Source organism: Heloderma suspectum, chromosome 5 (assembly GCF_057233095.1).
Source record: "Heloderma suspectum isolate Gila_16-S chromosome 5, 16-S_ref, whole genome shotgun sequence".
Taxonomy (NCBI): domain Eukaryota; kingdom Metazoa; phylum Chordata; class Lepidosauria; order Squamata; family Helodermatidae; genus Heloderma; species Heloderma suspectum.
In genome coordinates, this window is record NC_139462.1 from 180,886,161 (window position 1) to 180,914,111 (window position 27,951).

Genomic DNA, 27,951 nt, shown 5'->3' on the forward strand with positions numbered 1-27,951 from the left:
CAAGGCATTCCTTTTCTGCAACTTCCTCAGCCTCAGGTTTTCACCACTGATACCTCACTAACTGGGTGGGGAGCTCATTGCAGGCCTTCGCAAATCCAAGGTTGATGGTTGCTAGTGGAGCAGCAAGCTCATATACATTTTGTGGAGCTCCTTGCAGTATGGAAGGCTCTTCAGGCTTTTGTGATTTATCTCAAGGGCACACACATTCACCTCCTCATGGACAACACCTCTGTGCTTTGGCATCTGAGCAAAGAGGGGGGCACTCGTTCATCCAAGCTAGTGGACCTTACCCTAAAAATTTACAATTGGGGTGTCTCCAAGGGCATCCGCATCATGGCAATTCACATCACGGGGACAGAAAACATCTTGGCAGACTCAGTACTCAGTTGCACCTTCTAGACATCCCACAAGTGGGAACTCTCTCCAGTCATCCTACATAAGATATTTTGAAGGTGGGGCTGTCGGTCAGTGGACTTATTTGCAACACTGTCCAATGCAGTATGCAAGACATTTTGTTTGAGAATGGGAGTAGGCCATTTGTCATTAGGAGACACATTTCTCCTTCACTGGAGTGGAGCGTTCTTCTATCTCTTTCCTCCATTTCCTCTGCTACCGAAAGTGATAGCAAAGATCAGGGAGGAAAGGACCAATTGTCTGTTGATTGCTCTGTGGTGGCCGAGACAGCCTTGGTTCACGATCCTGTCAAACATGGCCAAAGGCAATTTCATTCATCTCCCTCTCATAAGGAGTCTGATCTCCCAGGATCAGGGGAGAATCCGACATACATACATTGAAGCTGACTATGTGGAGGATCCCTTCAAGGAACTGACTGGGTCCCTCCCTTCTCCAGTTCAGCAAATACTGGATGGCGCGAGGCATTCAGCTACTTGTTGCTCTTACAATAATAAATGGGCAACTTTCTGAAAGTTTATGGAGTCTTAGGGTTTTTCCCCCTCCTCTTGTTCAGTTACAAATTTCTTGTCATTCCTTCATTGATGGTTTAAGAAAGGACTTAAGTATTTGTCGATTAGAGTATATGCAGCAGCAGTATCAGTAATGATAGGACAGATGCAAGGACCTTCTGTGTTTATGCATCCACTCACCAAACAATTTTTGCATGGACTACAGAATTTGGTTCCCCCTGTAAGAAGGATGGTGCCAGACTGGGACCTTTCCTTGGTGCTACAGCCTTTGAAGTCGAAGCCATTTGAACCAATGGCTACTATTGACATTAGTCTACTTTCTTGGAAAGTAGCTTTCTTGGTAGCCATCACTTCAGCTAGGAGGGCATGCGAATTGTGTGCTCTCCATATTGACAGTCCTTTTACTATGTTTCATAAGGACATAGTTGTTTTTCAACCAGACAGTTCATTCCTGCCAAAGGTGGTATCGGGGTGTCATGTAAACCAGCCGGTGGTTAACCCAGCCTTCTTCTCATCACCTTCTTCAGAGTTGGAAAGAAGCCTGCATAACCTGGATGTTCGCAGGGCACTGGCTTTTTACAAAAACTGAACTGAATCTTTTTGAAATCACAGATTATTTGTCTGCTATGGCAGCCTCAATAAGGGCATACCTGTGTCATCCCAAAGACTGGCTGCTTGGATAATTAAGACTATAAAATTAGCCTACCAGCTTATGGGTCAAGACACTTTGTCTCTGATTCAAGCACACTCAATGAGAGTGGTCAGTGTCTACAGCATTCTGTAGAGGGGTGCCTTTGCAGGAACTATGTGAAGCTGTGACATGGTCTACCCCATCTACTTTTGTGAAACACTTTAAGTTGGATGTGCATGCAAGATCGGATTGCAAGTTTGGAAGAGTAGTTCTGTCGACAGTGTTATGATGACACACTTACCCACCACCGGTAAGTTGGCAGAACACTTTTATAGAAAGACTAGAGATGTAAAATGTCTGGAAATAAGGAATCTCTGGGGGGAAAGTTTTTTAATCCTCTCTGTAAGATTCTCGGCATAGTTACTTCTTTCATTCCTTATTAAAATCACTGATCTAAAGTATCTTTTACTGAGTGTCAGGGCCCAGCTTCACCACTGCAGTGGGCCTTGTAGGTTATAGCCAGGATTTGATTAGAAGTAGCCTGGAAGGGCTTGGGCCTATTCAGCCTCTGGAATGTCTGAATCTGTGTGAGCTTATCTCTGTCAGTTGTTTTTAGAGCAGGCCAGGAGTCACCTGACTCCCTGTCCACCTGCTGGACTGGCCTTTGCAGGCAAGGAGGCTGGAAGCTGTCCATGAGAACCTGAGAGGTGGGGTGGGGTTTGCAGAAGGGTCACCCAGGTTGAAGCATCAATGCTGGAGGGCTGAGCAGGGATGCCCTGTTTAGTCAGGGGCCTTGCTGAAAGGCAAAAAGTCTTTGTCTGTCAAGGGATCCAGGGAGGGTGTTTTACAGTCTCTCTTTGAAGCTGATACAAAGGCAGAGAGCCTTTGCTAGGAACATCTCGTCTCAATTGCCCGAAGCCCTCTCTGTTTTGATCCAACATTGTCTGGGCTTTTGGATGCACTCTGCACATGGACTCTCCCTTAAATGGAACTTTGGATTGCTAAAGACGTGCCATGAAAAGTACTGTGAGGCTTTTCATAGACTTGAACTCTCATTTGTTGTGAATTGTGTGTCTTAGTTTGTTGTCAGCTCAGTGTACCAACAGGCTGGTTTGATCTGCGACTTTTGGACTTTCGTCTGCCTAGACTCATGCAGCATGGAGTTACCAATGCAAAAGCGGTGCCATGGAACTCCTTGCATGTGTGGGTTTACCTTTCCCTTGGTCTTGATGGGACTCGACCATGTAGCCTGGAGTTATCAACAAAAGATTAAGAGTTGGATTAACGCTCTATAGGTCTAGTTTTGTTTAGGCCTTTCAAGAATTTATCCCTTGATTGCCTGAGGGATAATTCCAGGAACCATCCCTTGTCCGGGGTTTGGAACCCCATGTATGGATTCTCTGGGTTAGATCATCAGGAATCCCGAATCCCTTCCCTTGTGTCCAGAGCCGTGGAGATGGCAGTGGGGAAACCACGTTGATGAGGATCTCAGTCATGATGGTAGTGTTTAGCTTTCGACTGTCCTGGAATTACCTAGAGCCTATAGCTACTGACCATGAGCTATATGATTTCTGAAGAGTATAACCATTAAGCTTTTGCCATGGGATTTCCTGCAATAAAGAAATCTCACTGATTTAGGTGTTTGGTGTCAGAATGCCTGAGCATGTGTGCTGGGGGGGTTGGGAAACCTGACAGACATTTATGCTCAATTTCTCAACGTGTGAGTAGAGTCACCATTGTGCATTCTCGAAAGTTTGGGTTTTGTTTTATAGAGTCCTGTATTTCTGGGCTTGTTCTAGTTAGGTGCTGCAGCAGTCAGTGTAGTGCTAATCTAAAACCTGCATATGAAAAAAAAACACTGTAGGTTATCCAGCTACTGTCACCAGATGCAATAGAATAGCATGTGGGTTATCCCACCCATGTTTCCTTTTTTAAAATTAACTTTGAGACTTGGGTTTATAGCACTCACTGCCACAGTTTTTAATAAAGTTATCAATTGGACCTCATCACTAGGGAATGTTGCCTCAGCTATAAAACTTTAACTGCTGCAACTAGAATAAACCCTCTCTACCTAAAGAAAAAACCCTCAGTAGGCTGGACACTACCACTAGAAACAACATTTCAAAATGAACAAACAACAGGATGTTCATTAATGGAAATTATTTACAAAAGTGAATAAAACGTCACTCTTCAAATAATCCGTTGAGTTTGCGTAAAGGTTCTTAAATTAAATATGGCTGCTTACCATAGTCTATCCTGGCTAAATAAAATCTTAATAGCTTTTCCTTCAGATCAGATTTCTCTAAGCTTCACCCCTCAAACAGCAACAGGTTTAGGAATTTTCCTAAACTTCCTTACAAATAGGAACAGATGTGGTACATCAGTCTTCCTTGACCTTCAGTTCTTCCTGCTTCTTCTGGCTTCTGAGATGATTCAGATGTTTCAAGGAGTACTTGTTGATGCTCCCTCTGATCAGACATTAAATATGTTATGTCTATCTTAGTTGGCTCATAAAATTATCATGTTTGGATAGGGATGTTGGAGGAATCCAGTTGAGGGGTGGAGCTTGCTGAACTTTCATTGGCTCCTCCCACCCCCAGACTTTGGTTTGTTTTCTGCTAGCTGACCTGACGCAGTTTGCAGTGAGTTGGTCCAGCTAGCAAATTTTTGGTCTTTTATAATTTGCACAAATTATGGCAGCAATTTGTGCAAATATTAATAAATATTTATTAATTTGCACAGATTGTTGCTGAAATTTGTGTCCAAAATTTGCACAAATCTCTATTTGTGCACTTTACAACAGACACACAAAAAATACGCAAAAAGCCCCCAGAGTATGGGGGAAAGCTGCAGCTCGGCTCACAAATGCAAGCTGAGTTGGGCACGCTGAAGAACCCCAAAGGGCCAGATTTCACAGCAATGGGCATCCCTATGTTTCGTACATTAAATGTAAAGGTATAGTTTATCCAGACAATAATTACAAAGTTACTGAGTTTACTTTTTAAAATTTTCAAATATGAAGATAAATTTATGAGTAAACCAAGATATACATAAAATAATTTTAGGGACCTAAAGCAGCCCTCCCCAACCTGGGGCCCTCCAGATGCTTTGGACTACAATCTCCATCATTCCTAACCATAAGCCATGCTGCCAGATGGGAGCTGAAGTCCAAAATATCTGGAGGGCCCTATATTGAGGAAGACAGTCTTAAAGCAACAAAGTGACTATAGATCTGCAAAGAGCGCTAAAAATATACATATTACTTTTTAGTTTTTCCCCAAATTTCCATTTTTTCCAGACACCCCCCCCCACGACCTTAAAATTATTGGAAATTTTAAATCTCTATTCTTGATACTTATGGCAGATGCAGCTTGAAAAAGGGAGTTGTTTCACACATTAGTTCTTTGGGTTTCTTTGTACTTTGGATATAGAAAACATATAATTGAAGCAAATTTGTTTAGGCATAATATGACTTCAGTAAAGATAATAAATTATTCTAAGATGGCTTCAGTTTATATTAGACATAGTAACTGAGTGCAGAGAGAGGTCTATTACAATAAATACCTGAAAAATCAACTTGTTTTGAGCTAACTTTCCATGAGAGGGTAGCAATGGAAGTATAAGGTTGGTGTAAAGGTGTCAAATCAACATGTCAAACAATGGGCTGGTTCTCACGTAACAAGAAGCCACTGTGGGTGAATTTCCCCATGGGCTTTCTCATTGCAGCTCCAGTTGCCATTTTGAAAATTCAAGCCACGGTGGAGGGGAGCCACAGCTTGTCATTAAGTGCAAACCCAACCAGGGTGAGTTGTTGGGGTGGTTAATAAGCTACCTGCAACCCTAAAACAGTCCATGGGCTCTGGGTGCTTTGTTAACCACCCCAACCAGCCACCCTAGCCAAGTTCCCACATAATGACAAGGCATGCCCTTCCCACAGCTTAAATTTTCAAAATGGTGGCCAGCACCGCAGTGAGAAGCCCCAGGGGGAATTAACCCGGGTGGCTTCTCGTTACGTGTAAACCAGGGGCAGAATCCAGTGGGGTGCTTCCACACCTGCCAATTCCCTTCCACAAGTGGTAGTTCTCGCCAATTCCATTGCACAGCTTGAACCCACCACTTACACAAGGGAGATTTAGTACTTCCTAGAAGAAGCCCCAAAACAAGTGGAAATCCTAGTTTCTGGAAGTAGGCAAGTCAGCGGAGTGCCCTTGTGTGAGCTCCTCCAATTTGCCTCCTTCCAGAAACAAGTATTTCCACTTGTTTCAGGCTGCCCCAGAAGCACTAAATTGCCATTGTGCAAGCGGTGGGGGCTGCTTGCGCACCAAATTTGTGGGATGTAAGACAACTGGCAGAAGCAGAAGCGCCCCATTGGATTCTGCCCCAGGTCAGTGTAACTGACTTAATCCTTGGCTATATCAAAGAGCAGGATAGCTTCATCAACCAACTGTCCTTATAAGCCAGTTCCTTATAAGTCACTCTTGGTTCCCTCTGCACTGATTCAAAGGTAATATAGCACACTGAGTTTCCAGATATTATTTCTCATAACAAATATTCCTCTGTGCTCAGTTATTGGCTACTTCACTTTGTACTTAATTTTGTTACTTCCAGGTGTATTATGCTACTGAAAGCTAGTACACCTATATTTAAATCTCTCCACCTTTTATGAAGATGTCATGCCCGGTGAAGAGACAGAAGAACTTTTGGAGTTGTTAGAAAGCCACATTCTTTGTGGAATTGACGTGCGAGTAATAAGGAGTTGTGTTCTTTTTTTGCAGACACAAAATGGTACTTTCAAAGATTTGAAAGTCTTACACTGGCCAAAAGGCCATCTGATCCAAACTTCTGCCCAAAAGACAGGATTATCCACCCATCATGGTTATAGTTTCAGTTCTTATAGGTCTGTCAGGGAACAGATGAATATAAAATTTATTTTCATAGTTACGTGGGAATAGCCATCCTTTAAATGTAACAAGCACTATTGTGAGAACAGGCCTTAGGGGAACCCATTCTTAGAAGACTGTCCTTTAAAACAACGCAGTGCTTCCAGAAGTTAAATTAGGACAATGTATTAGCTGCATTAAATCCTACAAGCTAGGCTTCAGCAGTATGCGAACTGAGAACTACCAGAAGTACAAGCTGGGTTTCGAAGAGGCAGAGGAACTAGAGATCAAATCGCCAACTTTCGATGGATCATAGAGAAAGCAAGAGAATGCCAGAAAAACATCTATTTCTGCTTCATTGACTACGCTAAAGCCTTTGATTGTGTGGATCACAACAAACTGTGGCAAATTCTGAAAGAGATGGGAGTACCAGACCACCTTACCTGTCTCCTGAGAAACCTGTACGAGGGTCAAGAAGCAACAGTAAGAACCAGACATGGAACAACCGAGTGGTTCAAAATTGGGAAAGGAGTACGACAAGGCTGCATATTGTCGCCCTGCTTATTTAACCTATATGCAGAGTACATCATGAGAAACGCCGGGTTGGATGACTCACAGGTCGAAATTAAGATTGCTGGGAGAATTATCAACAACCTCCGATATGCAGATGATACCACCCTAATGGCAGAAAGCGAAGAGGCTCTAAAGAGCCTCTTGTTGAGGGTGAAAGTGGAGAGTGCAAAAGCTGGTTTGAAACTCAACATAAAAAAAACGAAGATCATGGCATCTGGCCCCATCACTTCCTGGCATATGGAAGGGGAAGAAATGGAAGCAGTGACAGATTTTACTTTCTTGGGCTCCAAGATCACCGCAGATGGTGACTGTAGCCATGAAATTAAAAGACTCTTGCTCCTTGGGAGGAAAGCTATGGCAAACCTAGACAGCATAGTAAGAAGCAGAGACATCACCTTGCCTAATCAAAAGGTGCGTCTAATCAAAGCTATGGTTTTCCCAGTAGTAACGTATGGCTGTGAGAGCGGGACTATAAAGAAGGCTGAGCGCCGAAGAATTGATGCTTTCGAACTGTGGTGCTGGAGAAGACTCTTACGAGTCCTCTGGACTGCAAGGAGGTCCAATCAGTCAATCCTAAAGGAAATCAACCCTGAGTGCTCATTGGAAGGACAGATACTGAAGCTGAAGCTCAAATATTTTGGCCACCAAATGCAAAGAGAAAACTCTCTGGAAAAGACCCTGATGCTTGGAAAGACTGAAGGCAAAAGGAGAAAGGGACGGCAGAGGATGAGATGGCTAGATAGCATCACTGATGCAATGAATATGGACTTGTGCACGCTCCGGGAGAGAGCGCAGGACAGGAAGGCCTGGCGTGCTATGGTCCATAGGGTCACGAAGAGTCAGACATGACTGAACGACTGAACAACATTAACTGCATTCATACTCTGCTTATTGACAAATGATACTGACACTGAAAATTGCTATTATTACAAGCCAACCTACTTGCAGAAAATGCTATACGGTACATGATGAGTGGACATGCATAAACTGCAGGACAGTTTGAGGATGTTTGAGGAGAGATTGGTAGGATAGCCCCAAAATTTGTTTTGCTCAATCAGTGGCATGTTTCTTTGGCTGTCCAGATACTTCCCACCACCACACACACACACACACACACACACACGTACGTTACCTAAGCTATGGCTGTATGGAACCCTGGCCACTGTTATAATACAGATGAGTGTATTTTAAAGAAAAAAAATTAAGAACATTAAAACATTATCTACTTTCAAATTCCATTGAAAACTGGCCAGAATTTTAAAAATGAGCTCAAGAGAGTAAAATTTTTGTGAACCGCCCAGAGAGCTTTGTCTATGGGGCAGTACAGAAAATAAATTTATTTATTTATTTAGCGAACCGTTCACATCCTTTGTCCATATAGCCTACTGCAATTCTTACTGCCTGTGCCATTCTGAACCATGTCATACTTGCTGCAAACATGTCGTTTTAAAACTCTGGGAATATTTCAATTTCATGTTACCATGTAGTCGGCCCTGCATTAGGCATTTGGCTTAAATTGTATTTTTAAAACCACACCTCATGCCTAGTATTTTATAGGTGTGAGACTATGGTCCATGGGCTTTAAAAACTCTTGATCTTGTATTTAATGTACTATCTGTTATGGAATTGCTGCCAAGGGTATTCCAAGTGTTACACAATCCTACACAAGGGGCTTCACTAGCATCCTTAAAGTTTGCAGTTGATTATGTAATGCTAAAGCTTTGCTATGTAGTATCTTTCTTCCAAACTCAGTGTGAGTAGCTCTTAAAAATAAATTTTTTGAAATACTACACTTGGAAATCTTGTGGTTTTAATTCAAATAGGATCCAGGATATAAAAGCTCCTTCCATCTATGGAAGGTTTCTGATCCAGCAGAGCATTTCCACTACCAGATTGGAGGAGGACTCTTCATCAGTTCCTCTATGCCCCCCCCATCTGCTCCAACCTGGAACAGTATGGGAGGTGTCCCTGGGGTTGCTGAGAGGAGAGAATTGGTGGGGTTCGCCTTCCCAATGGTTGGAGTGTCCTAAGTAGAACTCTGCTCAGGGAGTACTTCTGCTGCTGGAGGAACACCTGGATCCAGTCCAGTGAATTTCACTTTTGTTTTGTTTTCTTTTTTACAAAGCAGTTACTCAACTATGCATGATGCTTGGAAATAAGGAATATCTGTTTGCTACTTTCAACTTTGGTGTTACATCTTGATTACTACTATTCCAATTGTTCACTGCCTGACTTTTTTTTTCTTCCCTACCACAGCAACAGCCAGAATCCGAGACTGTTCATCTGTTCATTCCAGCCTTAGCAGTGGGAGCCATTATTGGCAAGCAGGGGCAGCACATCAAACAACTTTCTCGTTTTGCAGGTGCATCTATTAAGGTAACATTAAACTGATCAACTTCAAATATCCCCAAACTTCATGACTGTTGCAGCAAGTTTCTACAGGTCCGGTTCTGTGTCTACCTTAGACACCCTGCTTTGGATATAAAATAGTAAATGATACCCGCTGTTTATGGAATGGATCTTACTGGCTCCTTAAGGGACAAGATAATTACAAACATGTTTCTAAAAGTTCTTTGAGGGGTGAAATATAAGCTGCAAAAACCCCACCACCTTGGTGGTCATGACTTTTAGATGATGATTGTTCTTAACATGGCTTAAATCTTTAGGCCACGCTTTTGAATTGATGCTTATTTTGCCATATTGCACAGAGCTGAAAATGAGATTTTAATGGACAAACATGAAAGCAGCTTAAATTGTTCTCACAATGCTTCAAATGTTCAAAATAAGAAAAGCAAATTATTTCACCTATGAAGTGATTACTGTTTGGAAAGTCCACTGTTTAGACTTCTCCCACTTAATATATTTCAGCATCAGCAACCAGGGGTCTTCCTTGACTGTTAAAGAAGAGTTGGCATCAAATTAGCAACAGCTCCATTGCAGTAGAGCTGGTTTGGGTTTTATGGGGTTGAGGGGATTGGTTAGAAGTTTTCTCTCTCCATTTATGATTAAGGATTCTTTCCAGTGATTTCAGTATGCCAAACAGTGTATCTCTGATAAGAGATCTTATCTCTCAAGACTCTCCTCCCATTCCTCCCCTGTGTTCTAATGGCACTACAGAATCTTCCAAAGCTTGGTCTCACTTTTCAATTTCCTCCAGCTCCTTTTCCCAGGAAAGTGGTATATCCTAGTCTGTAATCAAATGCACTTACACAGAAGTAAGTTTGACTGAAAGCAGTGATGCATTACATCTTTTTCAAAGTATCACTAATGGTTGTATCCTCATACATTCACAATGCATAGGAAATATTAACACCAATTTCCACTTACTATTACTAGCACACTTGTATTTGAATATCAGGGTTGTATGTGTGTGTTCCCTTGCTAAAAAGTACCCCAACCCTATAATTCATGAGTGAGTGGGGGGAAATCCAAATGACTCTTTAAATGTGCCACTGGTTTTAGATTGCTCCTGCTGAAGGACCAGATGCCAAGCTGAGAATGGTGATAATCACTGGACCACCAGAGGCACAGTTCAAGGTACTATGTTCTAGTTGGAGATGCATCACTAAAGGCCACATCTAGTTCCTAACTTTCTTGGGAGTGTTACACTAGCTTAAATGTCATTATAGTTGAAGTCAAAAAATGAATATTCGCAGTTGATGCCAACCCTAATCTTCCATCTCACTGTGTTAGAATAAGGTGTTCGTGTCTGATGTTTTGTGTAAGCATAAAAGTATATGTCAGTTACTCAGCTATAAATGTAAGCAGAATGAACCATGGCAGCTTTAAAAAGTGTTGCCACAATCAGGGAAATGTGGCAGTGTTTATTTACAGTCCTCGGTTGGAGGTGACAGAAAGTGCTTCCATGTGAGGGTGGCACTGTGCACTCGCAAGGGCACTTGTGGGGACTGCCACATTTTTGAACATAGCCTGACCACATTGATCTAATTGCTGGCAAGACAAATCCCATCAGTAGGCTGATTGTAACTTCTAAAGAATAGGCTTAAAAATCCCTAACAGAATTTTGGATGACATCCATTAGAAATGGAAGAAAGCTGCATACCCCAAACAACACTCAGCCATCGTGACTTATAAAGGCTTACATGTGTTATTCAGGCAACCTACTCTTTTAAGTGAAGAAAGCAGTGTTAAACTGTAGAGGTTGACTTAGTCAAACAGCCAGAGGACAGTCAAATCCTCTAATCCAATATCTGCCTGTGCAGGATTTTTCTGAATTAACCATAATTATTGTACTACCTCAGGCCATTGGAAATTTAAGTATTGGACAATTGAGGTTTGAGCATAGAGCTTGTTGTGTGTAGCACAGCAGAATGTACCCACAGTACTTTACTGTAGCCATCTTGCCATAAAACGTACTACTGAGTGTCTGAAGGTACAGCATTCAAGTAGGAGATTATGTCTTTGCAATTTTAAGAAGCTTGAAAACGGTTCTTTGTACTCTCTAGGGACATTTTTTTCCAATGGTACTGTTTTAGGCTTCCATTGATCTGTTTCTTATTGGCTGCCTGCATGTGCATCAATAACATTATGGCAAATTAATTTAGTGAATCAGTTCTAATACTCCTGATGTGGTTTCAAGGCTGGTTTCCATAAACTTTAAACGTTTTCTAGTAATCTTCCTAGTAGTATTCAGAAACATTTACATTCTAACACTGATACCAAAGTTGTATCAGATATCTGCTGTTCTGATAAGTAAAACATGGGGGAGTGGAATAATCAAGTAAATGCCTCTTTTCACCCAGTCTCTCTGACCTGTTTATTTGGCAAGCTTTTTGTAGCCTCATGTTTTTCATGGAGTTTTTACATAAGATTTGAGTTTAGTGTCAGACTGATTTGATTGGCATATGTTTTCAAAAGGCTCAAGGAAGAATCTATGGGAAACTTAAGGAAGAAAATTTCTTTGGACCGAAAGAAGAAGTGAAACTTGAAGCTCATATAAAAGTGCCATCCTATGCTGCTGGCAGAGTTATTGGTAAAGGAGGCAAAACGGCAAGTAGCTGAAGAAAAGTTGAATAATATAAAATAGATCTTTTTGACCACTTTATATTATAAAGTATGGTAGGCCAGTGCAATGATTTTTGTTTTTTAACAGGTAAATGAGCTTCAGAATTTGACAAGTGCAGAAGTTGTTGTTCCTCGTGACCAGACACCAGATGAAAATGATCAGGTGGTTGTGAAAATTACTGGCCATTTCTATGCATGCCAGGTAGGTGGATGTTTCTATATTATGGAAACAGAGTCCTTTGAATTTTTTAGTGTTTGATCATTCTGTACAGATAGTTGCGTCAGTACCCCAAAGAGAGGATTAAAACATTAGTAATAGGTAGGGATGTTGGAGAAATCCACAATGGATTCAAATGAGTTTGGATTTTTATGAATCTGACCTGCGGATTCCCCGGTGGACCAGCTTTTTCCAAGTCGCACATACTTGCAGACAGATTTAATGCACTACTCTTCGTTAGTGCTAACGCGGATTAGTGCAAGTGCACATTTGTGCTAACGCAAATTAACACAAGAAATTCTGGTTTTAAAAATCTGATTCTGTCAATGAGGAAATGACAGAACGAAAGACACTTTACAATCCACAAAACACAGATGGAATGACTTTAATGAAGTCCATACATCCCTAGTAAAGGGTTATCTTACTTTTTTTTAGAGTGCTCCAACATTTCCTAACGGACAGAGGAGTGCATTTGCTGCTCTTTTCCTCCCACTTTTTTGTAGCTACTTCCCTCTCGCTGCAAGCAGCAAGAGGGAAACATTTAGACCTCCTGCCATGTTGGGGAAGTGGCAGAGGGTTGGGAGGGCTTGGACATTTTCATATCCAGAGCCTCCCCCAATCTGCACATTTCCCCCCTCTCCAAAATCAAAGCTCCAATGTCAGAGAGGGAAGGGCTGCAGAAAGATCTGCAGGGGCAGGGAGGGGGGATCCAAGATCAGATCTTCTCCATGGCCAGAGCTCTGTCTCTATGGCACCATCCCAGGGGCCATAGGATTGCAACCTTAATGAGTTAGAATGAAATTTCCCACAGAACCCATTATAATAATTGTCCCTATTCTCTTCATAGTCCTGATAAGAAAAAGACAGGAAAAATATTTTTTACTAGTTCAGCTATCAACAAATGCCAATTGCTTCTGTTCTGGATTCTTTTAAATTATGGCATTTTTTCCTGGCCCCCTCATGTCTTGTCTTGTCTTTTGGCAAGCAAAGAGTCATTTGGTCCTGTGCGAGTTAGTAATTTGATTTGCTTGATTTTCTGTATGTTCTGGTATTTTTAATTTGGTGGGCTAAAAATATTTTAATAATTCCAATAATTTATGGCTACATTTTTCAGAAAGCAGATCTGCTATCTGCTGTGCACACATAGAATTCTTAGGGTCTTTGCAATCCAAAATGCATTTGAGAAATTGAAGTGAGGGTGAAGAAAAAGGTATGAGTCTATCTAACATGACAAGTGAACATTGGAACTTACCAACAACTACTTTGCCTGCAGCTTGCCCAGCGAAAAATTCAGGAAATACTGGCTCAGGTAAGAAGGCAGCAACAGCAGCAAAAGACAGCGCAAAGTGGACAGCCTCAACAGAGACGAAAATAAAGGTTTAGGAAAAGACCCTTCGGAGACAGATGCCAGACCAAAGAGAGACTGTAACAGACAGGTTCTGGGCACCTGTTGGAATAATATGCAGAAGTTTCATCAAGCCAGTCATTTGTCTGAGGACCAGGCCGCAGGTGGCATGCTGTCTCTGAGAATGTATTCTTTAGGCTCTCTTACTTTTGAAAACCCAGCTTTAAACTAAGGACCCCTTCACTTCCCTTTTGTTCTATTCTCACCGTTTAACATAAACTTGTTAGTCTTCTTTTATTGTTCTTACTATTCCCCAGAAATTTTAGAACTTGGTTTAATGAAGCTTTCTCTTTTGAGTTCACTGGTTTAAAAAGAAAAGGCATTGCTCTTCTAGGTCCGCTTGGAAAAGAAGAAAAGACAATTGAAGGGTGGGGATTATGGGTTAGGGTTTGGGGTTTAGAACAAGGGCATTGACAAAGAGGTTAAGTGTTACTCCCAATGTTAACCAAGTGGCGTTTCTTTTAACATTTGGTTGCATTTTTACATAACACTGCCATGTATAAACTAAGGGAAGTATTCAATGGTGTTGGCCAGGGCATGAAAAGATAAATATGCATTTTACTAAACTACCTCAGGCATTTAATACCTCAAGTAAGAAATTGTTCTTTTGCCTTTTTTTTTTTTTTTTTTGCTTTTGGGGGGGTATTTTGTATACTTTATAAAGCTAATAGTTCTTGAGCATTTTATTTTTTTAAAAAAATTGATCAGCCAACAGCGAGGGGTACTACAGAATTTATTGAGGTGGAAGAAATATAGTAGATTGCTTCTAGCTGCTGGCTGACAGGAGTAAGATGGAAAAATATAGTCTCAGATTATATCTGAGGGTGTCAACACAATCATTTGTTTGGGGTGGGGGGAAATCAGCGAATGTTCAAATGATACCTAAACAAATGCCAACATTCTGACAGCAGCAATGCCATTGTTTTTGTTTGTTTTTTTAGGATGGGATGAAAAAATTTGTGATGGTACTTTGTTGGGAACAGAACAAGGAAGTGATGGCAAGAGGCTGGGACTTGGGGGTAAATTTTAGAAAGTCTTTTGGAGACTGGACTTTTTGTTCTTATACTACTTGATTGAATGCATGAACCCTTTGTGCCTTTGACCATCACTACCTACCTACTAATGCTACACTTAAACATTTGCAGCCCATTTGTACTTTGCCGTTCTGTTTCAAAGAGCAAGCTTCATCTTCAGTTTGATAGGATGCTTGATCTGCTAGAGCCGTTTGGAGGCACGGGTTCTCTGCTCTCCAGCAGATTGCTTCATACTGTTTTCAGTTACCATGATATTGGGCAGGGGAGGAGAGATCAAACACTGTTTGATCTTATTTAAAGGTAATGAAAGGCTAAGTTTACATATCCAGCCGCTACTAAGGGCCAGACTAAGCCACTTCGAAGGTTTTTTTAAAAATAAAAATGAATTAATACAACCTCAAGCTTGGCTTACAAAATAGATACAGCAGGATTTATGCACGTTCTGCAACCAACCACAAAAAAGGAGGAAGAAAACTTGTATCAAAAGGCAGGGATCACAGGAAATTTACCAAATTTATTTTTTTAATTTCAGAATGTAATTTGAATCATGATTGTGGTAATATGCATTCAAGTTTCTACAATAAACTTCAGTCTACCTCAGTTTTAACAATGTGGCAACACATGGTGCATAAAGACTGCTGTGCGTGTACGGGCCTGCCCGTGTGCGCAAGCCATGCTATTACCTCGGACCCTTTTGTTTGTGATGTTTCTGTGCATGAGAAGATTGGAACTGCTATGCTGCACTGATTTGAGGGGCACAATTAGCAAAAACAAAAGTTCATTTCACCATTTTGTTGATCTACCTCTTAGATTGATATGAAAATAGAGGCATTTCTACATAGAATAGATCATTTTCCCAAAGATTGTTGTTGTACAGGTTAGATAACTTTTGAAAAATGGTCTGTTCTTTTTTTTTTTACTGCATCTTTTCTTTACTAATTGGTTTTAAAACCACAAATTTATGTTGTAGTTTAGCAGAAGGGAAAAAGTGGATTTTTTTTTCTTTGGACAGTACTTTACCTAATCTTTAGGAGAGGTTTTTTTTTCTTCTTACAATAACTTACAGTTACTGAAGTATGGGAAGGTCATAGTGTGAATTTTTGTTATTGGAATCCAGTATTTTTTCTTAATATTGGAGAAAGATTTGATTGTTTTCCATAAGTTTTATTTTACAAAATAAGTGCTGCATTTACATCTGCTGATTTAAATATTGTCGTTTCTCTTAAATTTGTAGACTTTAGTGCGGTAAAATCATGTCTTTTACTTTCAATTGAGATTTGGTAATTTGGAGTACTTGGAAATAGTTATTTGATTCTGTAAATGACTTCAGTATTCACGAAAGTATTGATCATTTCTCCTCTGTAATGTGCCCCCAATGCAGCTTCACTTGCCAGATGCCTCTGAATGGAATAAAGAGTTTAACTCCTATTATCAGATATGTGTTTTTGTTTTCCCTTCCACAAGATGATTAACGTGGCAAGTTAAGTGATTTGCAGCTAAAATTTAGACCAAGTCTTATTTTAAAAGGTGGTCCTGCAGAGGAGGCACTGCCTGTTCTGTGATGCTTGCCACACACTGTATAGCTGCAAGTTTCTGACATTTCCTTGCTGGGGTTGAACTTGCGATTGCAGTCATAGGCCAGCTGCCATACGTGCACACTCAGCATTCATAGAATCATAGGGTTGGAAGGGGCCTATAAGACTGTCGAGTCCAACCCCCTGCTCAGTGCTGGGATCCAAGTCAGAGCATCCCTGACAGATGGCTGTCCAGACTCCTCTTGAACGCCTCTAGTGTGGGAGAGCCCACCACCTCCCTAGGTAATTGGTTCCATTGTCCTATTGCTCTAACAGTCAGGAAGATTTTCCTGACATTCAGCCGGAATCTGGCTTCCTGTAACTTGAGCCCATTATTCCATGTCCTGCACTCTGGGATGATCAAGAAGAGATCCTGGCCTTCCTCTCTGTGACAGCTTTTCAAGTACTTGAAGAGCGCTATCATCTCTCCCCTCAGTATTCTCTTCTCAAGGCTAAACATGCCCGGTTCTTTCAGTCTCTCTTCATAGGGCTTTGTTTCCAGTCCCTGATCATCTTTGTTGCCCTCCTCTGAACTCTCCAGCTTGCCTGCATCCCTCTTAAAGTGTGGTGCCCAGAACTGGACACAGTACTCAAGATGAGGCCTAACCAGTGCTGAGTAGAGGGGAACTAGTACTTCACGGGAGTTGAAAGCTATACTTCTATTAACGCAGTCCAAAATTGCATCTGCCTTTTTTGCAGCTACATCACATTGTTGGCTCATATTCAGCTTGTGATCTATAACAATTCCAAGATCCTTCTCACTTGTAGTATTTTTGAGCCACTGTACATTCATACTGTACAGTTTAAATTGTCCATCAACCCAATGGTCTCCATCAGAGGTGAGCAACTTGTGGTCTTCCAGATATTTTTTACTAGAATGACAGATGAGATCCAATATTAAAAAAACAAGGCATATGGAGACAATCCTGACTTTGCACACACAACGAAATTTATTATTTGTGAAAGGGTATCTACTTGAGTGATATTGGATTCTACCCATAATGCATTATTTATGGAATCTATTGACACTGGATTGGATCCAGACTACATTCAACTACTGGATCTAGATCCAACTATCTAGATCCAATACATGTCCTAATGGAGGGGTAGGCAACTTGAGGTCCTCCAGATGTTTTGGGCTACAACATTCCTATCATCCATTGGCTATGCTGGCTAAGGCTGATGGAATCATAGGCCAAAACATCTGGAGGGCTACAAGTTATCCATCCCTGTTCTAGTAGCCAGTAGCATAGATAGGTTTAACCCAATGTAAATTAGTTTCATACCTTGTGCTATTTCATATACCAGATATTTTCCTACAGTGTTTGGGGGGGGGGGGGGTTCAATTGCTTGCTTAACTCTCCTAATGTGTGTTTTATTATGAATTGGTCTGAAAATATATTGGGGCCAGCCTCAAAAATCAGACAACACCCTTCTGTAGAATTGGGGTATCCCAAATGGGAACAAACTGCAGACAGCAGAAGTGACATGGAAATGCTAATGCTATTTGTAGCCATATCTCTATGGAAGAAGACCCCACCCTATAACCAAGTTGAACCTTATACTGACATATAATCCCAAATTGTGTGTTTAAGATGACATTTTTGGTGATGTAGGAAGGTTTAATCTTAAATGAATACTTTCCTCAACTATTAAATTGCTATCTTGCAAACAATGTTTAATAAGCAGGAAAATGTAAACCAGTGACAAGACCTGCTTTGTATAGAGAAGGAGTGCTTTCAGATGTGAAGACTAGTTTCTGCTTGACTAGCATATACAACTGTAACTATCCGACTTATAACGCAGGATACAAGAACAAATGAAATGAAATGAATGCAATGTGGTGAACCTGCGCTAGAAAGGAGAATGAACCATGTTTACAGCTACTATAGTGCCGCCCTGCTCAGCAGGATACACCATACAGCCACCCAGATAGCTTTATGATCCTTGCTGTAACAGACATCTGTAATCGTCCCAGCTCACAGGACATGATAACTGATTGCAGTGATGTGGGGGAAAGAGCAAAGGATGGGTAACTAGTGCTAAGGTTAAGCAAAACTCAACTGACCTGTAAGGCAAATTCTGTTGAAAACACAAATCCATTCCTTACCCCCTTGGCATCCTGTGAGAGATGCCAGTATAAAGGACAAATCAGCCAACTGCTACATGCCTGTGGTCATGAGCAATTGCACTACCACTTGGCTAGAGGTGATACTATTTGCTACTATTGCCCTATTTAAAAATACAGATACATTATAGGAAGACTGGAGTTTGCTGTTTAATCTTGCTGACAAGGCAGGGGGGCCGGATTAACAGTTGCATTATTGTAGACATGGCTGTACAGATAGGTTGTAGTTCTGTCCTACTGCAGAATACCAAAAGCATAGCATTTGGTATTGAGCACAAATGGCAGTAGAGCGAGATTCCCCTTTCTTCCTCTTAACTTAAAATGCTATCCTATACATGTCTATTCAGAAGCAAGTCCTGCTGAGTTCACTGGGGCGTACTCCCGGATAAGTGAGTATAGCATTGCAGCCTTAACTGTCTTATTCAAATGATCTTACAGGAACCAGTGTAGTCTAGAGAGATTAGTGCATTGTAACCAAGCAAGCTTTCATGGCCTGTGTTGACAACTGCAGGTTTTATCCAGTCATTTAGGTGGATGCATCTGGGGTTTTTGTTGTTGTGCATGTTGGATGGGATGGTGATGTGGGGCCTGGACAGATCACTACACTGCAGGGCATAGGTGAGGAAACCTGTAGCCCATGGCCCAGATGTAGCCTGCAAAGCCTTCCTAAACCCAATGCTGCTGAGGAGGGGTAGTAACTCCTTCCCAAATCAACCCCCCTGCACTGCAATAAAACTTGAGAAAAGCCTTCCCTTGGCTGCCACGTGCAAATGAAAGAGGAGGGGGCTGTGAAAGGCGTGCATGTAGGACAGAACACACTTTGCAGCAGTAATGACAGCAAAGAAGTCTTACTTTTCCACCACTGTGTCCTCAGCCAAATTGGCCAGCAGAGATGCTCTGAGTGGTCAGTAAGTTATTACAGCTACAAAATAGGTAGGAAGATCAGCGGCCCACCATGATCAGTTTGTAAGACACTTTGTAGATAAGCTGCTCATACTCGTAACCTGGATGGTGGTGTTAGTGCAAAACAAGTCTTGTAAATTTACTTCCTGATTCTGCAGCTTGCTGATATGCACTGAACCTTATGTTTATAGGGGTAACTGTAGCAATAAACTGCAGCAACAGTATACCCACAGTTAATGAAATTAATTCAGTAACCATTTTAAAATAGCTGTATTTCTTCCGCTTTTAGCCATCTTACTGATCAATACCTTTCAGATTGAATTTAATCTGAAAAATAACATAGCACAGCAACAAATATTTGTGCCATCAACAGCCACTGTGTGCATAGGGTAAAAAAATCACGCGGGAAGATCCACATTTTGATGGGAACAACCATTAGGATTTCCACCACCTAATCTCTGCATGATGCAGGTCCTCCTTCCCAGAATGCTTTTTGCAATATAATTCTCCTTTCCTGTATGCATATATTCATTAATAAGCTGTACGTTGTATACATCTATTCCATAAGGCTGCCACTGAGTTCTTGGCCCCTCTGGTCAAGGGTTATCTGGTCTCCATTTCTGTTGCATCTTGCAAGAATTAGCACCAAAGCCCCAGCTGGACAGCACAGTTCATGCAAAATAGTTTTTTTCCCTATTCAGAGACTAATCATTGCTGTTCAGACGTTAGTCCAAATATGAAGTCATCAGGTAAGGATTCTGGGAGCATCTGTGCCAACTGATCATCATAAGAGCGAAGCGTCCACAACTTTTCCAGTTCGTAGATTTGACGCGTTTCCGGCATCATGAAATGGACCACAATATTGCCTGTGAGCGAGAGAACGGCACAGTAAGCCAATGATAAATTTGGTAAATACACCCATCCATTTCTTCTGTGGCTGCAGTTGGACTTGCCCCAGGTAAAACTTCTACCCACCCTGATAGAGTTCTCAGGGAACTCTGGTTATTCGGCAGATTAACGCTACATCTATACATGTTAGGAAATAAAAATAAGGCTCGCTGAGCATCTCACAGGACTGAATAAAATGAATGGAACACGCTGCCATGTTGCTCAGGATCAATACTATTCTTTCCCAGTCCTATTCCTTGGCACATAAGAGAAAAAAATTCTGCTTTTAACTAAACTACAGTTCCCAGTTATACATTAACTATGGGAACCGAAACATTTAAGGTAGTTTAAACCACTGTATCTGTGAGCTGATATGTAGCAGGAAAATGGTTTGGTCAAAGGGTTGGATCCAGGATCCACCTTCTGTGAGAGAAAAGGAACTTCTGTGGAAGGAAGGGCTTTGCTTGCGGAACATGCAATTTTGGGGATCCCCTTTGTCCCCAGCACACACATACACCAGTTTACCCTATTCAGCAGGATCTCCTGACTGTAGCCTTTTCAAGGGGTTGCTGTGGGGAAGGAGGTTGTGGGGAAGCCCACCTCTGCCAGCACAGTTGACCAGTGTCAATCTGGATCCAACCCAATGGTGATAGCTTTCACTCTCAGACTGAGAGTGAGGGAAGTGGAAAACCCCACACACCCTTTCCTCACATGCAGAGTGTTACTTTTTTTTAGATATAGGTATATATACACACACACGGAGAATGATCCCCCTCCCAGATGAGCTGTGCTTTTCCCAGCACCAATCTGCACAGAGAACACAAGAGACAGAAGCATTGGGGAGGATGAATGGGACTGGCCAGAGCTCTATTCAGCTGAAGAGGAAGGCACGCTAAGAGAATCATCCCCACATGCCTTCCTTCCCATTACAAACCTGCTCCCCACAGGCTACCTAACAGGCAGCAGGCTTGCCGGGGGACTTTTTGCAGGAGCTTGGGGCATCTGCCGCAGGCCACAGTCAAGGGCTGCCTGGGAAGCATGCGACCCGCAGGTTGCCCACCTGTGATCTAAATTATGGTTTCAATAAGAGGGATTGATGGACTTCAGACTTGCAGAATCTACTTTGTTTTTTACTAGAACCCTGAGATCCCCCAACTGGAGCCAGGTGTAAAAGACATACTTAAGTGTAAAGATTTCTGAGCTCAGCAATTGGTTTCTGAGCTCAGCAACTGGTTTTGAGTACCAGAACTGAACAGGCAAGTCCTAAACAAAAATCTAGTCCTGGGTTCCCCAAGCTTTCTTAATTTCAGCAGTATAATTGAGGGGGGTAGGGGTGAGTCATTTTGTTGCTGCCAACGTTGAGCAATTTGGAATCAGAAATCCATGGTGATCTACTGCAAATCACCCAGAAAACAACCAGTAGGTCCAAATCTACTTCCGGCCCATTGCTGGTTTAGATGATTGTCTGAACCAAGCTTTGCTTCTCTTCCCTTTAGGCAAAATTCAAAACTGGGAACAAAAGAATTCCCTCAGAGTGGTGAAGTTAGGGCTATGCTTAATAGTTTTGATGTTTATTTCATTTTTGCAATGTACAAGCCACACGCACCCCACAAAATGTGCCTGTATTTCAATCTCATGCAATGCCTATTTTGTTAAGTTTCACCTTAACAGAGGCATTAAGGGTGCAATCCTATACCCTCTTAACTGAAAATAAGCCCCACTGAACTCAGTGGAACATACTTCTGAATAGACATGTATGGGATTGCACTGTAAGTTATTTACAGAGCATGGCCAGCAGCTTGGATGCTGGATGAATTACCACAGCCAAAGAAAGGGAGGATCGACATTTGTGAGTGGTTTGCACTTCCTAGTCTGTTTTTTCTTTTCTGAACTATTTCCCAAATACTGCAAGCAATGGGAAGAATAATATTTATGCCAGCATTAGGGCTGGCATAAATCTCCCCCCACCCAATCTTGGCAGCAAGTTTGGGGACTCAGAGGGCTTTAGATCATGTGGATCCTTGCTCCACCTGCACCACAGCCCTGCTCTGCCTCCTTTTTACCTCTTCTGCACATCAGAGCTCCAATGTCAGGGAGGTCAGGGGCTGCAGATGTTCCCACAGTGATTGGAACCATCGGATTGCAGCCTTAATGTGACAGCTCTGGTGTTAAGCTGGAGACAATGACCCAGTTTGCACAATCATGGCCTGTTGTAGGGTTTAAGGGTTGTTTCCCCCTCAAACAAGCCATGCCACCCAGGTTCGGACAATGCGACAAGCCGTTATAACTATGAAACTACAACTCTCTAGCCAGGCAATTGGAACACAAACAAAAAGCACACTTGAGGTCACCATTGAAAATAGAAGTGACGTAAGTGTCTGCCTGCTTGCATTACATCAGAGCCTTATATTTAGCTAATTGGTTCCTTATTTATCCAATTAATTACATAATCCAAAGGCATACTGTATAAGAATGTAAGTACCTTGGATGTTTGCACACCAACAGCTGGGCCAGCATAACATGTAGAAATTACATTCACCTCTTTTAGAGATGAAAAGCAGGGTATTAATACCATGGGGCTGGATCCAGATTTACACTGGATCAACTGAACTGACAAAAGTGGACTTCACCATCCCTTCCTTCCCACAACAGTCCCTCCAGTCCTCTGAAAATGCTACAGAGTCAGGGAGCCTGCTGAATGGGGTGAATGGTAGGGGAGAGGGATCCCCAAAAATCAGGCATAGGGAACTTCCTCAAGTCGAACCTTTCCTCTTATGGAAGGCTGATCCTGGATCCAACCCTTAATAAAGAAATTATGCCCATACTCCAAGAACACATGACAGCACACGTTTCAGTGCAAGAACTCACTTTTTCCTGTTCAAACATGTTAGTGTGACAGTTTGCTCAACCAGCTCCTGCAATGCAGTCACACTCCGCTCTCCCTCTAATTCCGGTTTTACTCTATATTACCAGTAAGAAAATAATTCACCAAAATCTATGCACAGCCAGTCATCAGTGTCTTTTCCTTCTATCACAACATGAGGACCACAGTCTGTCTTCAAATGCTTGTACTGGAAGAGAAACAAGTCAGCATAAAGAGCCATGCTCCTGAATGTTCATATCCAAGTGCAAGAGACAAATTACTAGAATCCGATTAAGCATTCCAACAAGGTCAATTTAAAGGCCAACTTCTTTGTTGACTTGTGTGTCCCTGTAAATATCCCATCTTGAAAGTAGTTGAGACAGTATGTACCATTCCAAGGTCATTTAGCTCTATCCACAATTAGTTATTTCTGTTCCCTAGGACTGTACAAGTAGTACCACGTACCTTTGGTGCCCAGCCAATAATAAGATTCGTTGCAGAGACAGATTAGCAAACCCAGCAGACACATCTCTCTCCAAGCCCTACCTACGGATGCCAGCAATTGACCCTGGAAGCTACTGTCCTTCCCCCAGTGGTACCAGCCTGGTCAGCATGATAAAAATATAGAAGGAAACCAAGAAGCCATGGCTGTTCTGCACATCACTTTCAGGAATCTGGCAGTTGTAAAGCAATGGCTGCTGGACACATTGAGTTGGATCCAGATTTAGTCATACTTAGAGAAAATCCATTTATTTCAATAGGTCTACTCCAAGTATGATTAAATCCAGATCCAATCCATTATATTTGTAAAATGTTCAACTTTGTTACTCTCAAAAACAACCTGAAAAGGTTGCCAAAAGCAGATTCATGAGTGTCCTGGGCATTCAGTGGCTACCTCCCTCACTCACATATATGAGGCATACTATACAACTGCCCTCATACAATACTGGCACCAAAACATACACATGTAACTGGCACAATTAGCACAGTGTTCCTGGCTTTCCTTCAGATCTGCCCACACTACTAATCATAACGGTCGGTCTGTGAGAGGAATGTGGTGCCAGTAATGGTAAGGATCTCTCAAAATTCCGAGAGGAGTCACCATGACGTTGTGGGGAGAGAGAGAAAAAACCCTCTTGCTGCTTCTCTTCCGACTGCCTATACATCTTCCCACATCTTTCATTCCACTAATTCTAATCTTGTTCAGCCATGTTTTTCCTCCAATCTTCCTCATACTTGACTATTTCATATGGTAACATTTTTCATTCTGAAACCGAACTCCTCCCGCCCCCGATAAGCATACTGCTTTATGTATAACTAACTTCCTCTACCAGGAAGAGAGCCTTTTCTGCTGTGGCACCTCGGTTGTGGAATGAGCCCCCTAAGGAGGTTCGCCTGGCACCTATGCTGTACTTTTTCCAGTGCCAGGTGAAGACCTTTTTATTTTCCCAGGAATTTTAGCATTCTGGTCTTTTAGCTTTGCTGTTTTATATTTGTTACTGTATTTTAAATCTCTGCATTGCTGTTAGGTTTTATGCTGGTTGTACTTTTATACTGTAGTTTTAATGCTTTTATATTTTATATTGTTTTTATGCTGTACTTGTAGTTTTAATTTTTGTGAACCGCTCAGAGAGCTTCGGCTTTGCGGCAGTATAGAAATGTAATAACTAACTAAATAAATGGGGGTAAGTAGGGAAACACAGAGGCATAGATCCATTGGAAGTAATACATATACTGATAAGAAATGTTTTACTGTTCTTTGCACTGTATGAGTCCTTCTATGTATCAAAGTATATATCAGAAAAGCAACCTAGGAGAGGGGAAAAAGGGGGTGTTTCAGTGGGTGGGGAGGGGAGGAGACCAGAGAGGCTAGGATACAAGTTATCCTGAGCCTCTGCCAGCCTCCTTCCCTCCCCTTTGAAGTGCCCCGTCTAGTAAAATCTGCAGGGCAGGAGGATGGGGAGACAAAGATCACCTCTGCTGCTCCTCTTGCACTACACTGGATAATCGGAAGCCTCCAAGTTCAACTGGAAGCTTCCAATCACCAAGGGCGCAATCGATAGGATTGTGCCCTAATAGACATGATAAACTCTCCATTGGTTTCTTGTTAAAATATCCTCAAATCTAAGAAGAGTGGAAGTATTTGCCGTACCATTTTTACCAGGTAGTGTGCCATGGCATGGAGGTGTCTTGTAGAAGATCCACTGACAATTATAAAATAATTGCTGTACTTCATTTCTGGAGGCAACTCGATAACACAAATATCTTGGGCATTTTCTTGTCTCAGAAGTGATACCATTTGATCAATGCTGAATATTGAAAGAACCGGTTCTGAAAGAGGCAACATTTAGTGATCAAAATTAAACTATTTGGTAAAAGGTGAACAAGAATAGCAGTAAGAGGTAATCTAGGGATTGGATGGTGCAACTACTCTTCTCTCACCATAAATTAATTCCCCTCATCTAGTTGCAATATTTGTTACATTTATGGCTTGGTGCAGACATAACACTACCTCCCTGAAAACCATGGGCTGGATACAGATTTAAGCTGGATCAACTGCACTGGTAGAAGTGGAGTTCCCCACCCCACCAGCTCCCTGAAATTGCTACACGGAGACCTGGTTCACACAACATGACTGCCCACCATGGCTTAATTTACCTGTGGGGGCTGTCACGTTGTGCTGGGCATCTGCAGGTGCCATTTTTGCATGGCTCGTGGCTTGTCACCTCATGTAAACCCAGGCAGCAGGGGCTGTTTGAGGGTTAGACAACCCTTAAATAACCCATGGCTTGTTTTAGGCTTATCTGGGGGTTAGACAACCTTTAAACAACCCCTGCCACCTGGGTCTGCACAACACAACAAGCCATGGCAAGCTGGGCACCATGCAAAAATGGTGCCTGTGAGCACCTGGCACAACACAATAGCCGCCGTGGATAAAATAAGCCAGAACGGGCTATAATATTGGGCAAACCAGGCCCGAGAGTCAAGAGACCCTGCTGAATGGGTTGAGCTGTGGTGTGAGCTGAGGGGGTGTCCCTAAAAATTGGGCAGAGGGACCTTCCAAGAGCAGAGCCCTTCCTCTTGTGGAAGGCAGATCCTGGATCCAAACCCACGTCTGCAGACCAAAGTCCACTTTCCTCTCCGTACATTAACCATGGTTTAACAGCAGTTGGCAACATGTGGTCTTCCACATGTTTCAGCCTACAATTTCCATCATCCCTCACCACTGGCTATGCTGACTAGGGCTGATGGGAGTTGTAGGTCAAAACATCTGGTAGACCACCAGTTGCCTGTCTTTGGTTTAGTATTACATCTGTATTGACATTAACCAGGCTCCTTATCCAAAGTCTAACAACTCACCTCAAATCCAGTTTCTAATCTCAGTTAAGTTAGGAGCCTTTGTTCAAGTCAGCACAATCACAACATTAAAACAAGCTTATGGCCAACAAGGGAAGGGAAGAAGGCAGCATTCTCGAGTTAAACTTCTGACCTGCAAACCATGGTTTACAGAGAGCCACCATCATGCCTGAGCCAGGCCTTTGGAATATGAATTTCCAAAATGTGTTTTGCCAAACTCACATGACGACAACCCTGCCTCTCTTCTCCCTGCCTCCCCAGTGCATGATAACCCTCCCCCCATTGTGTCCTCTGAGTGGGCAAGGATGTTTATGCCAACAGATGTGGTTTTACAGAGATGAAGGCCAGTGATCCATGCAGTCCAGCCTTCTCCAACTTGGTGCCTTCCAGACGTTTTCAATATCAACTCCCATCAGCCCCTGCCAGCATGGCCAATGGTCAGGAATGCTGGGGAGTTGTAGTCCAAAACATCTGGAGGGCACCAGGTGCGGGAAGGCTGGCAGAGCCTTTGGCCCTCCTCTCAAAGGGAAAGAAAAGCTGCTAAAGAAGAAAAAGCAGGGAAGAGAGCTGTCTCCACATCACAGGAGGAAAAGCCGGGAGGGCTGCTGTCTTGTTCTCTGCCTCAAGTCCTGGGTCTTAATCATGGGGAGCCACCTTACCTCGAGTCAAGACCAATGACTCGGCCTAGAGAGCGGAGGACAGGAAGGCCTGGCGTGCTGTGGTCCATGGGGTCACGAAGAGACAGGCACGACTTAACAACACCACAACAGCTCAGAGTGCTCTACCCCATCTGGCAGCGGGGGCTCAGGGTTTCTTTCCTAGCCCTTCCTGGAGATGCTGGGTCAGAACCTGGGACCTCCAGCAGCGGAGGCTGGCGGCTCCACCGTGAGTTCACTCTGGATTTCAGTCAGAACTCTAGAGGAACTATGCAGGGTGCTCAACCCTACCCCCATATTGGGCTCAGCACCGCGGATAGCCCCTTTAGAGTTCTGACTGAAACCCAGAGTGGGCTCACAGCCCCGCTGACCTTGCGCATGCAAAGCAGAGCCGGGTGGCCCTTGCCCTTGCGCCGCGGGGCGGGCAGAGACGCATCCCTGCCCTGCCGTGCCCCAAAGCTGCACCGCTTGGTTCGGGCGGCTGTTGAAGGCGGAGGTGGCCGCCCTGACCTGGCTCCGGAGCTCCTTACCAGGCGGACGGCCTGGCCCAGAGCCATCCTCTTCTTGCCAGGCTCCCTTCTCCGCGCCGGCGGTGTCCTCCGCGTCCCGCAGCTCAGAGCTCCCCACGCTGCTGGATCTACGCAACCCTAACGAGGCCCTCCACGAGGGGACGTGGAGAGCCGCCGCTCGACTCGCAGCCTCGCCCAACCTCCGCCCTCCTCCAGAGCTGCCGGCGGCCGCAGCAGCTTCCCGAGACGCCGCCGCCAGCAGCGCCCGCACGCAGCGGCTCCCCCGCCACATGGCGCCCAGGCCGGCCCTTGCGCCAGGAGAGCCCCCGACGTCCGACGGAACGCGCGGGCCCCCGCCACCCAGAACGGAACCTCCCCCGGAAGC

The 27,951-nt window shown here is 43.0% G+C and overlaps 2 protein-coding genes across 5 annotated transcripts in view; one reads left to right on the forward strand and one right to left on the reverse strand.

Annotated features, from left to right (window-relative positions):
* Positions 1–20,518, forward strand: part of IGF2BP3 (insulin like growth factor 2 mRNA binding protein 3) — a 114,780-nt gene extending 94,262 nt beyond the window's left edge. For all 3 annotated transcript variants that reach the window (XM_084858559.1, XM_084858560.1, XM_084858561.1), the window contains 5 exons: positions 9,264–9,383; positions 10,470–10,544; positions 11,886–12,017; positions 12,121–12,234; positions 13,523–20,518. In XM_084858559.1, the coding sequence (XP_084714685.1) occupies positions 9,264–9,383; positions 10,470–10,544; positions 11,886–12,017; positions 12,121–12,234; positions 13,523–13,624 (543 nt within the window). In that variant the 3' untranslated portion in view covers positions 13,625–20,518. The remainder of the gene's footprint in view (positions 1–9,263; positions 9,384–10,469; positions 10,545–11,885; positions 12,018–12,120; positions 12,235–13,522) is intronic.
* Positions 55–27,951, reverse strand: MALSU1 (mitochondrial assembly of ribosomal large subunit 1). 2 transcript variants are annotated; one of them, XR_014792347.1, is made up of 4 exons: positions 27,588–27,951; positions 25,197–25,375; positions 23,050–23,252; positions 55–20,159 (listed from the first exon to the last, which is right to left on the reverse strand). XR_014792347.1 is itself a non-coding variant. In XM_084858562.1 (4 exons), exons 1-4 carry the CDS (start codon positions 27,856–27,858, stop codon positions 20,002–20,004), a joined length of 690 nt encoding a protein of 229 aa, XP_084714688.1. In that variant the 5' UTR covers positions 27,859–27,951; the 3' UTR covers positions 55–20,001. The 2 variants fall into 2 exon arrangements, 1 of the variants encoding a protein (XP_084714688.1); XM_084858562.1 differs by having other exon boundaries at positions 23,171–23,252.